Genomic DNA, 13,537 nt, shown 5'->3' with positions numbered 1-13,537 from the left:
GTTACTTACAAGTTTGAAACATGAGAGACTGGATCAGAAAGATTTGGAGAGCCTGGATTGATGTCTGGTCCCTCTTAGTCCCAAGAGCGAACAACCCCCAAAACAAAGAGCACAAACAAAAGACTTCCCCCCACTAAGATTTGAAAGTATCTTGTCCCCCTATTGGTCCTCTGGTCAGGTGTCAGCCAGGTTTACTGAGCTTCTTAACCCTTTACAGGTAAAAGAGACATTAACCCTTAACCATCTGTTTATGTCAAATGCAAAGAGTAATGTTGCTACAATGACACAGTAGAAAAAACGAGCATTCACGTCAGGATATTTAAACATTCATTTTTCAAACCAACCAACCAACCACCTACAAAATCCCACCCCACCACATGCTGTGGCCACATTGTACATATAAAATGTTTTCTATTTTTCGCTTTCTTTGTTCATGGTCAATTTTAATATTACTGTGAGTTGCTCAGTGCATACTATAAGATGCGCTGACATTTGTAGTCATGTAGGACCTCACAGATGTGTCTGTATTGTACAACGTAGTCAGAACTTCAGGGCAATAGCAGAGCGAGAGACAGACTGTAGATCTTTCTGGTCAAAAGGGACTACTCCCTTTAGCGAGTAATAGCGTACAGCCTATAACATGGTTTCTCAGCAAATTGGTTGCAGCCCAAAATTGCATCACCAGAATGTGCCAAAGAGTTGTGTGGATGTCCCAGTGGGGGAGGGGGAATCAAGTGCCTCACCCAGGGGATGGGAGGCCCTGAGAAGGGGTCAGGTTCTGCCCGCAGGGGGTGGGGGAAGAGTTGCAGAACTCACCCTACACTCACCCTGCAGCACCCGCTCCTGCAGCTCTGGTCCCACAGTGCTGGCTGGGCTTGGCTCCCCTTTCCAGGTATTGTGAGGTTGCAGCACCACTCAGGTATGGCCTAGCCGCCCCTTCATCACGATGAGGGAGGGCCAATCTGGTCAAGTTTGAGTGGTGCTGTGACCCCATGTGCCAGGTCACAACTTTACTCTCCAAATTTGGTCTGGCCAGATCCTCATTAGGGAGTGATCAACGCTGCAACCTCAGAGATCGCAGCGGCCAGAGCAGGGAGCTGAGCCCAGCCCAGCCCCAGCCCCAGGGGACGGGAGCTGCTGCAATGGTATGCGTGGTGGTGACATACCAGGATACAATCCAGACTAACGAGTAGCTGTGTCACCCTGCCCTGTAATCTGAGGTACCCTTTACAACGCCTTGCTGCTCACAAACAGCCTCCAGCATGCAAGTCACTTCCAGCTCTGCCTGTGTGCATGCTGTAGCCAGCCAGCCACCCCTTGGCTCTTACTAGACTTAAAGACTGCCACAGGGCGATCCCAACAAACGTCCACTCTCAGATTTCCCCCCAGAAATGTATGTCCTGTACTGCCCAGCCCTCTCCTGGACAGTACCAATATAATGAGTGTGTTATTCCTTTAAGGGAATAATACAATTTGTTACCCAGATACTTCCACTTGAACACACAGGATTAGATAAAACAATCAAACTAGTTTATTACCTACAAAGAGAGATTTTAAGTGACTACAAGTAATGAGGCATAAAAGTCAGAAATGGTTAGAAGAAAAATAAAGATGAAATGCTTACTGGTGCCTAACAAACTATATTCAATTCAAAGCAAAGTTTTCTCATCATATGCCTACTGACCGAACTCCATTGGTCAGGATCCCTCCCTGCCACCCCTCCAAGAGTTCAATGTCTGCTTCCTTTCTCTCTTTGGGTCTAGTGAATGTGATGGGCAGGGGGAGAGAGAGAGGGGTGCGCCTTGGAGTGTCTGTCCCTCCTTTTCAGAGTTTCAGTCACCCCCTTGAAAAACATTTCCAGCTGAGAACCAGGAGTCAGAGTGTCTATGTGGATGGATATTCCCTGCTGTTTTTTTTCACCTGTTTGAACTTCCTTAGACTTCCCTGCCTGCTTGATGACCGTGTTTACTGCTTAAATTAGGAACGTGTGCTCTGCTTAATTTTTTGTTTAGGACAGACCTGTTTGCCAACTTTTGTTGGGCAGGATTGTGGGATTTGGAAAATGTGTTAATAACACCACACAGGGGAATCTTATAATTTTGCATACAATGTTGCCATGCATGTTTTACCAGGACAATACTGACCAGCAAATTATGAATTTTCAAAGGATTCCGTACAAGGCATACTTTGTACAAAGATTTTTACAATAGTGTGTACAGTGTGAATACAGAAGTGTATTCCATCACAATGGTGTACTTGTTAATGTAATAAGTACTGAATAATAACGAAATGTGTGTATACTGTGGGTAAGAAATATTTAGCAAGCTAGGTATTTTTTGCATTAAAGCTATTTACTGGGTAACAACAGGCCATCAAGGTTTACAAATGGGTCCTAAGACCCAAAAGGGTGAGAACCATAGGCCTATAATACAATTTAGCAGTTCTTTTTCTATGCAGTAGGGGGCAGTGGTTCACATATACACTACCTAGTATAAACGTGTGTGTGTGTGTGTATATATATATGTATGTATGTATGTATGATGTGCATCATGGTTAAGAATATAGTTTTGTCACAGATCATGGATTCTGGGACTTTAACGGGCCTCTGTGATTTCTTTTTATCGTGTAGACATACCCTTAGTATGGAGAGACATGAAACAAGTTGCAGAACCGATGTTCTCTGGTGCATATTTTTGATGTTCTGTTGAAAGAATGAAGACGGTAGCTATCATCTCTAGGGGGCAAGGAAAATCTAAAATGGTCTGGATGCCTTTTTTGAGAAGCGCAACCTTATGGGCTTGTCTACACAGTGGAAATACTTGCAGCAGCTAGTGTGCACTACCCTGTGTGGACACGTCTACTGCACAGTAAGAGTGCCTTTGTGCATTGTAGCCTAATGCACTTCAGAAACACATTAAGCAAAACACCCCAGGGCACTCTCAGTGTTCAGTAAGGGTGTCCATATGGGGGGTTAGTGCAGAGCCGCTAGCATGCTTTAAATTCTCACTCTAGCTTACTGTGCACTAACTTCACTGAGTAGACAAACCCTAACTGTGCATTTTCTGTTGAATGTTCAGGGGTTGGTTGTTAAATAATGTTCTTGAAAAATAATATGCATTCAGATCAGTGACATGTGCCTTCAAGCTTAACTGCACCTCAACCAATTTTGGGTGTGTGGGAATAGCAAATTGGTCTCAGGTGCTTGTTAGTTCTTGTCTAACTAATGCTGGCTTCAATCAAAAATACCAATCTAAATTATTTTTTATTTATCATGAACTTCACACCAACTATCAGAAACCTGCAAATGTACAGAGATCTTGAATATTTTAGAAAATTCCTAGTACCTTCTCCAAAACAAACAAGACTCCCATAAAAACCACAAACAAAACCAATCGAAGATATTATGATATAAACAGGATTATATGCACAGCAATGCACTTTTTCAAATTTTTGTACAGTGAATTTTAAGACATATATAGTAGCATTGTGAATTGCCTTTACATGAAAGACTGGAGCAGTTTCAAAAGAACATCTCCCTATTTCACGTTTGCAGTGTTGTTTTAGCTGAGTCGGTCCCAGGATAGTAGAGAGACAAGGTGGGTGAGGTAATATATTTTATTGGACCAACTTCTGTTGATGAAAGAGATAAGCTTTCAAGCTACATGGAACTTTTCTTCAGGTCAGGAAAAGGTACTCAGTGTCACAGCTAAATGCTAGGTGGAACAGACTATTTAGTATACTGTGGCATATTCTATTATGCCTTCAAAAGACAAGCCTGAGAGCTCAAATTCATAACTTTGCTAGACACGAAAAATCATGGTCTTAATAAAGACATTGGATTTATGGCTATTAGAACAATCTGTAAGCCTCTAACTTCCCTTTTTGTCCTATGACTGCAGGGTGTTAACAGACCATTTCATCGTGAATGATCCCTTAAAATGTGTGTGAACTACTTACGCTAAACAGTATGTTACACCTTGTATTTAGCTGTGATAGTCTGAGGGCTAAGTCTACACCTGAAGTGCTATATCGGTGCAGCTCTGCCGCTGTAGCATGTCTGGTGAAGACACTATGCTGATGAGAGAAAGCTCTCCCATTGGCATAATAAATCCACTTCCAAGAGAGGCTCTCCCGCTGACATAGCGCTGTCCACTCCAGCACTTAGGTGGGTGTAACTTATGTCTTTTGGGGGTGTCATATTCACATCCCTGAGTGACAAATTATACTGAAGTAAGTGGTAGTGTAGACCTGGTTTGAGTAACTTCTCTGTACCTGAAGAAGAGCTCCATGTAGCTCAAAAGCTTGTCTCTTTCACTAACAGAAGTTGGTCCAATAAAAGATATTACCTCACCTTCCTTGTCTCTCTGAACTTCATCACAGAAGTCTAACCCTTCATGACCAAATTCTTTGCTACTACATTAAAAAAAAAAAAATCATAAAACTCTACTTGTGTAAGTCTTAGGAGTCAAAATATGTTCATATTTGTCTAAATACAAGTTTAGCTGATCTGATGGTATTCAAGTTTCTAGGTTACATTATAATGAGCTTAAAGCATGCAGAGATTTCCACACCCAAATATACAAATGTCAGTTAGGAGAATGGGAAAAATGCCATCATATGGAGGAAAGAGTGATATTAGCATATTTAGAGAAGTGTTATATCCATGAGTGAAATAATGCAATCAGTTAGCTACCAGGTAATTTGATTTCCAATAGTTTATCAACAATGCAATGCTCCTTTACATTAACAAATGTAAATGGTATGAAATCCTGCAAACAAGAATAATTCATGTGAAATGTTAGACTGTGTTAATTAAATAGCTAGAAAAGGTCATGCCACCACTGGAATATCTGCATATTGGTTATAGTGCTATGAAATATGGTGGAATGATTTCAAATAAGGTTAAAATAAACCATTTTAATCATATGAAATCAATAGTAAATAAAGATAGCTTTACATTATCTATTTTAATATCTGCTGCTCATTTTTTGTTATGGTTGCTGTTTCTTGCTTAGAATATATCAGCTCTTACTGGTCAGTATGAGAGTCAAAAAATATTCCAAAATAGTCGACGATGAGACTGTTGAATTAATTACTGAACATTTATTGTATTAATTATTCCACATATATTCAGAGTCTTCGTTTTTAAACTATGGTAAAAACAGGGGAATATTGTATTTACTTATTATACCAGTGATTCTCAGACTGAGGCTTGGGAGTGGCAAGTGGCTCTTTAACATGTCTCTTGCAACTCTTTGCAGCACATGATATTAAAACACAGTGATTTAATTATTAACCAATTTAAGTTACTAGCCAGTCAGGATGCTTTTACTACGTTATTAACCAACTGTAGAATACTTGATCAGTCATTTTGCTGTGATATTATAAATATAAAAATATTAAATGAAACAATGAATTCACAATACTGTGGCTCTTTTGGGTAATATTGATCGCTAATTTGGCTCCTGAATGACAGAGGTCTGAGTATCACTGTACTAAACATTAAAGAGCACTGAAAATTCACACTTCTGAATGAATTATATTTTCTACTCATAAGTGTAACAAAGAACACCTAGGGTTACTATAACTGAAAAAGGTTGGGGGGGGAATCTTTTCACCCTCTTTGTTTACCTTTTGCATTTAACAGCATGTTATCATTGGCACTACTTCAAAGAGTCATTGAAATTACAGTAGCAGTGTAGTTATACTAGATTGCAAGATCTCTGGAGCAGGGCTGTAATATAGTAAGATGTTAGTGTTAGTAAAAGCAGCTCGTACCATGAGGCACTGATCTTGGTCGATACCTCTAGGCACTACTTAATTGAGCCAGGCCTGAATTTGGACTATGATCTAGTTTTGCTGCCATTTCACATTAAGGTTCATATGTATTTACTCTCTGCTATTATCCATATGTCTCCTATTAAATAATTGTGTGTGAATTATATTTTTCCCAGGTGAACTACCCTGAATTTGTCTAGACAGAATTTCATTTTTTTATTTTTCCCCCATATTTCTAATTATTTAGGTTGGTATAAATTTTCTTCAATCCACTCTGGTGCTTGCAATTCCTAGTTTAGGCCCCAATCCGGAAATCAGATCTGCAAGGGCATACCATTACGCCAGTGCCCATAGTCTTTCATGAGACTCCATTAGGGCATAAGGATTCACCTGCACAGATCCGATTGCAGAATTAGGGGTTAAGTTTGAATTTCATTGATGTGCTGTTTAGATGTATTAGTGAGATAAATAACACTGAATCTAACAGTCATTTTGGTGCACCCTAATACACAGCTTACCCCAATTTAACATACTGCCATTTATCAATTAGATTTCCAATCATTGTGACAGAACTGAAGCTAGTCTGAAATAAATAAATTTTCAGAGAAACTGGAATACTGTGCAGCATAAGCAATTAATTTTATGATAACTGTATGTGGTAAACAGAGTTTATTACCTATTGATATCTATGGCATAATGAAATGAATATATTCTTCAATTTGTTCAAATGATAATATACCTCTACCCCAATATAACGCTGTCCTCGGGAGTCAAATTTTTTTACTGCATTATAGGTGAAACCGTGTTATATCAAACTTGCTTTGATCTGCTGAAGTGTGCAGCCCCACCCTCTCGGAGCACTGCTTTACCATGTTATATCTGAATTCATGTTGTATCGGGTCCTGTTATATCAGGGTAGAGATGTAGTTTATAATGAGCTTAGCTCATGTGACAGATGACTGTAAATTCATCTGAGGTTTTTAAAAAAAGTAAATCCATATCATAACATTCAATGGGGATTTTTTTTAATTTAGATCACCATTGTTATAAAACAATACTAGCAGCTTATAAGAGTAGTTTACATTTGGTGGAGCTGTGCCCATCCAAGTCATATCTAGCAGTCACCAGCAGAAACCAGATCTCTTTCCTACCTCTTTGTTTCCTTTTGCCTTAAAGACAAAAAAGAAACAAGTGCATGACCTGACACAATACCTCACCATCTTTTATAGCATCTCAAAAGCAAATTTAAACCTGGATCCTGCAATTGGATCTGTATAGGTGAATCACAAGGAGTCTCATTTGAGTCAGGGAGCGGTGATAGTAGACCAGGGAGATTTATGCAAAGTACATATAATGAGGTTGCTTGTACTAATAAGATACCCATACACACTGAGGAGGTTCCTTTAAAGATCATGTGTGTTTTAGGCCATGGGAGTGTGGGTCATTGTTGAGGGAAATGTGGACTTTGAGTGGGGATCTGAAGGAGCAGAAGGAAGATGCATGATGCACAACATCCTATAGACTCATAGGTCAGAAGGGACCAATATGATCATCTAGTCTGACCTCCTGCACAAAGCAGGCCACAGAACCCTACCCATCCACTTCTATAACAACCCCTACCTATGTCCGAGTTACTGAAGTCTTCAAATTGTGGTTTAAAGACCTCAAGCTGCAGAGAATCCACCAGCAAGTGACCCATGCCCCACGCTGCAGAGGAAGGCGAAAAACCTCCAGGGCCTCTGCCAATCTGCCCTGGAGGAAAATTCCTTCCCGACCCCAAATATGGCGATCAGCTAAACCCTGAGCATGTGGGCAAGACTCACCAGCCAGCACCCAGGAAAGAATTCTCTGCAGTAACTCAGATCCCATCCCATCCAACATCCCCTCACAGACCATTGAGCAGACTTATCTGCTGATAATCCAAGATCAATTGCCCAAATTAAACTATCCCATCATATCATCCCCTCCATATACTTATCAAGCTTAGTCTTAAAGCCAGATAAGTCTTTTGCCCCCACTACTTCCCTCGGAAGGCTGTTCCAGAACTTCACTCCCCTAATGGTTAGAAACCTTCGTCTAATTTCAAGTCTAAACTTCCTAATATCCAGTTTGTACCCATTCGTCCTTGTGCCTACATTAGTACTAAACTTAAATAATTCCTCTCCCTCCCTAACGTTAATCCCCCTGATATATTTATATAGAGCAAGCATATCCCCCCGGAGCCTTCTTTTGGCCAGGCTAAACAAGCCAAGCTCTTTGAGTCTCCTTTCATAAGGCAGATTTTCCATTCCTCGGATCATCCTAGTAGCCCGTCTCTGAACCTGTTCCAGTTTGAATTCATCCTTCTTAAACATGGGACACCAGAACTGCACACAATATTCCAGGTGGGGTCTCACCAGCGCCGTATATAACGGCACTAACACCTCCTTCTCCTTGCTGGAAATACCTCGCCTGATGCATCCTAAAACCGCATTTGCTTTTTTAACAGCCATATCACATTGGCGGCTCATAGTCATCCTGCTATCAACCAATACCCCAAGGTCCTTCTCCTCCTCCGTCGCTTCCAACTGATGCGTCCCCAACGTATATCTAAAATTCTTATTATTAATCCCTAAGTGCATGACCTTGCACTTTTCACTATTATATTTCATCCTATTACTATTACTCCAGTTTACAAGGTGGTCCAGATCTTCCTGAATAGTATCCCGGTCCTTCTCCGTGTTAGCAATACCCCCCAGCTTTGTGTCATCCGCAAACTTTATTAACACATTCCCGCTCTTTGTGCCAAGGTCAGTAATAAAAAGGTTAAATAAGATCGGTCCCAAAACCGATCCTTGAGGAACTCCACTAGTAACCTCCTTCCAGCCTGACAGTTCACCCTTCAGTACGACCCATTGGAGTCTCCCCTTTAACCAGTTCCTTATCCACCTTACAGGGCCAGCAGAAGATTAGTCAGAGGAATTTACAGAAGGATACAAGGGGTGATTGGAAAGAGAGAATAAGATTGAATCTATAATTTGTAATGCTGGAAAACAGCAAATAGAAAAAAGGATTTATTTTAAAAAATACAATGAATTTAAATCTTAACTTGGAAACATGAAGTGGATACTCGTGTGGGCAAGTTAATGTTACTATGAGAACTTTAACTTCTGTGTTTCTTGTCATTTTACAGCCTTAATGCATTTAATGTCATTGGGCTGTTAATGTTCTACTTTTGTTGTTTGATTTTAAAAAGGGGAAGAAAAACTAAGGGCATGGCTACACTTGCAGATGTAGAGCGCTGTGAGTTAAAGCCACCTTCGTAGAGCGCAGCAGGGAAAGCGCTGCAGTCTGTTCACACTGACAGCTGTTTGCACACTGGCATGGCCACATTTGCGGCACTTGCAGCAGCACTGGCAGCAGTGCATTATGGGCAGCTATCTCAGTATGCAAGTGACTGCAATGTGTTTTTCAAATGGGAGGGAGGAGTGTGACAGGGAGTGTGTTGTGTGTATTTGGGGGGGAGAGAGTGGGTTTTTGGGGGACTGACAGCATGTCAGCATGCTGTCTTGTAAGTTCAGACAGCAGCAGACCCTCCCTCTCCCCCACACCTCTCTCACACACAGTATTCCACACTAATCTGTCTCGGAGCACACTTTTATGTCTTGGAGCAGATAAGCTGTCCGAAACAGAGCTTTCAAATGGCATATCCAAATTCCTACAGTGATTCAAATCAATGATAAGAGTGGCCACTTGACTTAAGGGGATTACGGGATGTTTCCAGAGGCTGATCAGAGTGCAGTAGTGCAACACCTTGTCCACACTGGTGCCATTGCGCTCCAGTGGGGGCACAGCAAACATTATTCCACTCACCCAGGTGGAGTACCAGCAGTGCTGTAGTTGAAGAATCATAGCGCCCTATGTGCCTTGCCAGTGTGTTAATGGGTAGTGAGCTAGTGTGTCCGGGGCTCCTTTATTGCGCTGTAACTCGCAGGCACGAGTGTTAAGGACCATGCATTTGACACATTAACAGTCTTAGCACCAAGCCTTTGTAGATGTAATTCCTCAGGGGTGCAGCTCCAGCAGGGTTAGGAACAGTGGATGTGGTACAGCAGACAGGACTTCCCACAGGTAAAACCTGTCTACATTGCAGCTTCCGTTGTTGGCTACCCCCAGTGGAGCTGAAGCTGGGCTCAGTTTGCTAGTGCAGAGGACTACACGTCTCGGAGACCTGCTAGCACGGAAGTACTTACCCGAACTGAGTTTATGCCTTGAGGTTAGCAGAGGCCAGACTGTGAGGTGCTGGGAGCAAACGGTGCATGTGTGTGCACACGTGTTCCGGCAGCGGGGGAGGGAGCCGCTAAGGCGCAGCGCCCGGTCTGCACAGAGGCTGTTAAAGACCCAGCCAGGCACTTCCCACTTGCCCAGGCTCTGGGGGCCAAGTCAGAGCCCGGACAACGGGCTGCGCTCTAAGGCCATGACGGCACACGGCAGCCAGCCCGGCTGTACACCCACCGCAGCACACATGTCAGCCGGCCGGGGGCACCTACCGGGCAGCGGGGGATCCAGGGCTGCGGCCTCTGCCATACTCCCGTCGGGCGGGAGAAACATGCCCAGCGGAGGCTTTGTCCGTCACCAGCGGCCCCGCCCCTTCCGATCACGTGAGAGCAGCGGAACCCTCACGTGGGGTTGTTTGTGTACGGAGGAGCCGGGCGCTGTGGTGACGCGCTGGCCGACCGGTCCTGGGGGCTCCGGCCAGCAGCGGGGGTTGGTCGGGGGTGGGGCAGCTCTAGCGTAGCCCCGTACACAGTGGAGAACCGCACTTGCCCCCAGGAGGGAGCCTAGGGAGTGACCGTTGGGGGCTGTGACTGAGGGAGACTCCCCACCCCCAGAGGGTGACCGGTAGGGGGGGGCTTTGAGTGAGGGAGACCCCCCCATCGCCAGGGAGTGACCGTTGTGGGGCCTCTGAGTGAGGGAGACCCCCCCCATCCCCAGGGAGTGACCGGTGGGGGGGGCTCTGAGTGAGGGAGGCCCCCCCACCCTAGGGAGTGACCTTTGAGGGGGTTGAGTGAGGGAGACCCCCCCACGCCCGCAGGGAGTGACCGTGGTGGTGGGAGGGCTTTGAGTGAGGGAGACCCCCCCCATCCCCGGGGGGTGACCGCTGTGGGGCGGCTCTGAGTGAGGGAGACCCCCACACACACATCTCCAGGGAGTGACCGTGGTGGGGGCGGCTCTGAGTGAGGGAGACCCCCCCCCCGGAAGTGACCGTTGTGGGGCAGCTCTGACTGGAAGTAGCTGGGTGGGTGGCAGGCAGGGAAGGTGCCGGCCGGTGGGCAGGGCTGCCCGGCTCGCGCATGCGGCTGGGCAGGCCCGGCAGAGGCGGTGTGATTGTGAGTTTAGCCTCGTTTCCCTGGACCCTTCCCCGCTGCCCTAGCAGGGCACGGACCCTTCAACCGTTCCGAGCGCTGCCGTCCCCGAGCCCGTCCTGGCCGCCCGGAGGCAGGTCCCTCGGCGCCCCCCCCGCAGATGGGTCTAGGCTGGAGCAGCGCGGAGGAGCGGGAGTCCCTGCTACCGCCGCCGCCACGCGGGGCGGCGGGGGGTCCCGTTGTGCCCCAGCTTCGGCGGGGCCTTACCCCGGCGGCGGCAGCGGCGGCGCCCCGGCTGGTGCCGGTATTGGGCCGGGTTTACGGGCGGCGCTGGCTCGTGCTGCTGCTCTTCTCGCTGCTGGGCTTCGCGCAGGGCCTGGTGTGGAACAGCTGGGGCCCCATCCAGAACTCGGCCCGCCTGGCCTTCGGCTTTTCCAGCTGGGACATCGCCTTGCTCGTCTTGTGGGGCCCCATCGGCTTCCTGGCCTGCTTCGCCTTCACGTGGCTCATGGATAAGAGGGGTAAGTGGGGGCTCTGGGCATTCTGCAGAGGGTCTGGAGCTGTCGTGGGGTGAGTGGCAAAGGGGTCCCAGGGCAAATGAACGGCCCTAGGAGAGGCTTTCTGGCAGGCACGGGCTGAGGTAGAACCCTGGGGCACTGATGGGTCGAGCGGACTCCCTGGCGTCGTGTGGGACACACTGTATAAGGCAGTGAGGGCTGGGGCTGCAAGGAGTTTTCATAACATCTCTGTTCTCCTTATCCCACTCTCCCCATTCATATTTGTCACTTTGCCTGCTCACCCCATCAGCACCTCTTCGCATCTCTTCTTTTTCTGCCTCCCCATTCCCTTTTCTCTCGAGGGGTCACATGAGGACTCTGACGTACTTCTCTGTGTTACTTGTTTTTGCTTTGGTTGGGTTTCATTTTTGGATGGCTGTGGTTTGGAGCTAACCCATATATTAAGATTTCTTTGTTCCCATAAATATATAATACTGCTACTACCTACTATTATGTAGTGCTTTTCATCCTTAGATCTCATTATAACTAACCCATTTCCATTTGTGCTGAGTTGTCTTTCAAGATTGGTTGAATGAGGAAATATCTTAAAGATGAAATGAATGATATTTTAAATATATAATTGAAGCAAATGCATAGCAGAAGTCATTCACTACGAAGGATGTTTAAAAACTGTCTTAACAATACCTTTACAATTAAGGGGATTTAGGGAATTTCCCACCCCAAATCTCGAGACCTGTAGGTAAGGATGTAGAGAAGGTTTAGTGTTTCTAACATGGCCATTTGAAATATTGGGTTAATCTTTGAGACCATTCTAGTATCAATGTGAGGCTTGCATAATAAAAGTTCCTGAAAATAGGAGAATGTTATTACAAATTGAAGCATTTGTGGCAGTTTCAGTGCCTTGAAAAACTTTAAATTCAAGTTCGTGGTATCTTTTTAACCAACCTTTGAGGAAATTTTAAGATAATCTCTGAAGTTGTGAAGTTAGATTATAAACTTTTTGAGGATTGTTTTCTTACCTGTATTTAAAGTAGTACACTTTGTGTGTAAAAAGTCTAATATCTACAGCGAGTTTGTGCAAGGCCTGTTAAGAACATGAGCACTCCTACTGAAGTGAATTGAGGTTACTCATGGATAAAGTTGAGCATATGTATGTTTACAGGACTGGGGCTTTTGTCTCTAGTTATTTCATTTATTCTAGGGATTAACTGTTTGCTTATCTGGAGGAAAAGGAAAACGATAACCAAGTAATTTGAAAATATGTACACATTGTAAAGCACTGTAATTGTTTTCATTAGATCTCAAGATGGATTTGGGGGATAAAAACCTATTCTAGTAGCAAGCAGTTCTATACTGTCATAGGCCCTCTCCCAAACAGTTTACAGTCTTAAATTATAAATAGTTTCTCTAGACCAGTGGTTCTCAAACTTTTGTACTTTGGAGACCGCTTTCACGTAGCAAGCCTCTGAGTGCGATTTCTCCCCCCCTCCATAAATTAAAAACAATTTTTAATATATTTAACACCATTATAAATGTTGGATGTAAAGCGGGGTTGAGGTGGAGGCTGACAGTTTGCGACCCCCCCCCATGTAATAACCTTGTGACCCCCTGAGAGGTCCTGACCCCCAGTTTGAGAACCCCTCCTCTAGACTATTGTTCCATTGTTGGTATAATCATGTTAATTGCTCTATAATTAAAAGTTGTTGGAATCCTGTTGGCTATTTTCCCTTCTACAAGCAAAGAACACTACAGACGCTTTCCGGGTTATGCAAACCTGCCTTACAGAAATCTGCATTTATGGAAAAAGTTCCGTAAGCTTTTTTTTTTTTTTTTCCATTATTGTGGGGTATATGTTCCCGACATACGTAAAGTTCAACTTGCATAAGTCAGGAAGCA

At 44.6% G+C, this 13,537-nt stretch overlaps 2 protein-coding genes across 6 annotated transcripts in view; one reads left to right on the top strand and one right to left on the bottom strand.

The window, feature by feature from the left end:
* The window catches only part of HSPBAP1 (HSPB1 associated protein 1), a 69,372-nt gene extending 58,951 nt beyond the window's left edge, over nucleotides 1-10,421 (bottom strand). For 2 of the 5 annotated variants that reach the window (XM_032763648.2, XM_032763651.2), the window contains exon 1: nucleotides 10,308-10,419. In XM_032763648.2, coding sequence (XP_032619539.1) covers nucleotides 10,308-10,368 — 61 coding nt within the window. In that variant the 5' untranslated portion in view covers nucleotides 10,369-10,419. Of the gene's footprint in view, nucleotides 1-10,010 lie in introns of all 5 variants that reach the window. The other 3 variants (XM_032763650.2, XM_032763649.2, XM_075070296.1) reach the window with 3 other exon arrangements.
* Nucleotides 10,422-11,232: 811 nt separating this feature from the next.
* Nucleotides 11,233-13,537, top strand: part of SLC49A4 (solute carrier family 49 member 4) — a 135,495-nt gene continuing 133,190 nt past the window's right edge. Inside the window, 1 exon segment of the mRNA XM_032763652.2 lies at nucleotides 11,233-11,644. Within this exon segment, the coding sequence (XP_032619543.1) occupies nucleotides 11,284-11,644 (361 nt within the window). The 5' untranslated portion in view covers nucleotides 11,233-11,283.

Source organism: Chelonoidis abingdonii, chromosome 10 (genome assembly GCF_003597395.2).
Source record: "Chelonoidis abingdonii isolate Lonesome George chromosome 10, CheloAbing_2.0, whole genome shotgun sequence".
NCBI lineage: Eukaryota > Metazoa > Chordata > Testudines > Testudinidae > Chelonoidis > Chelonoidis abingdonii.
The sequence above is the reverse complement of the archived record's forward strand: the minus strand, read 5'-3'. Positions and strand labels throughout refer to the sequence as shown.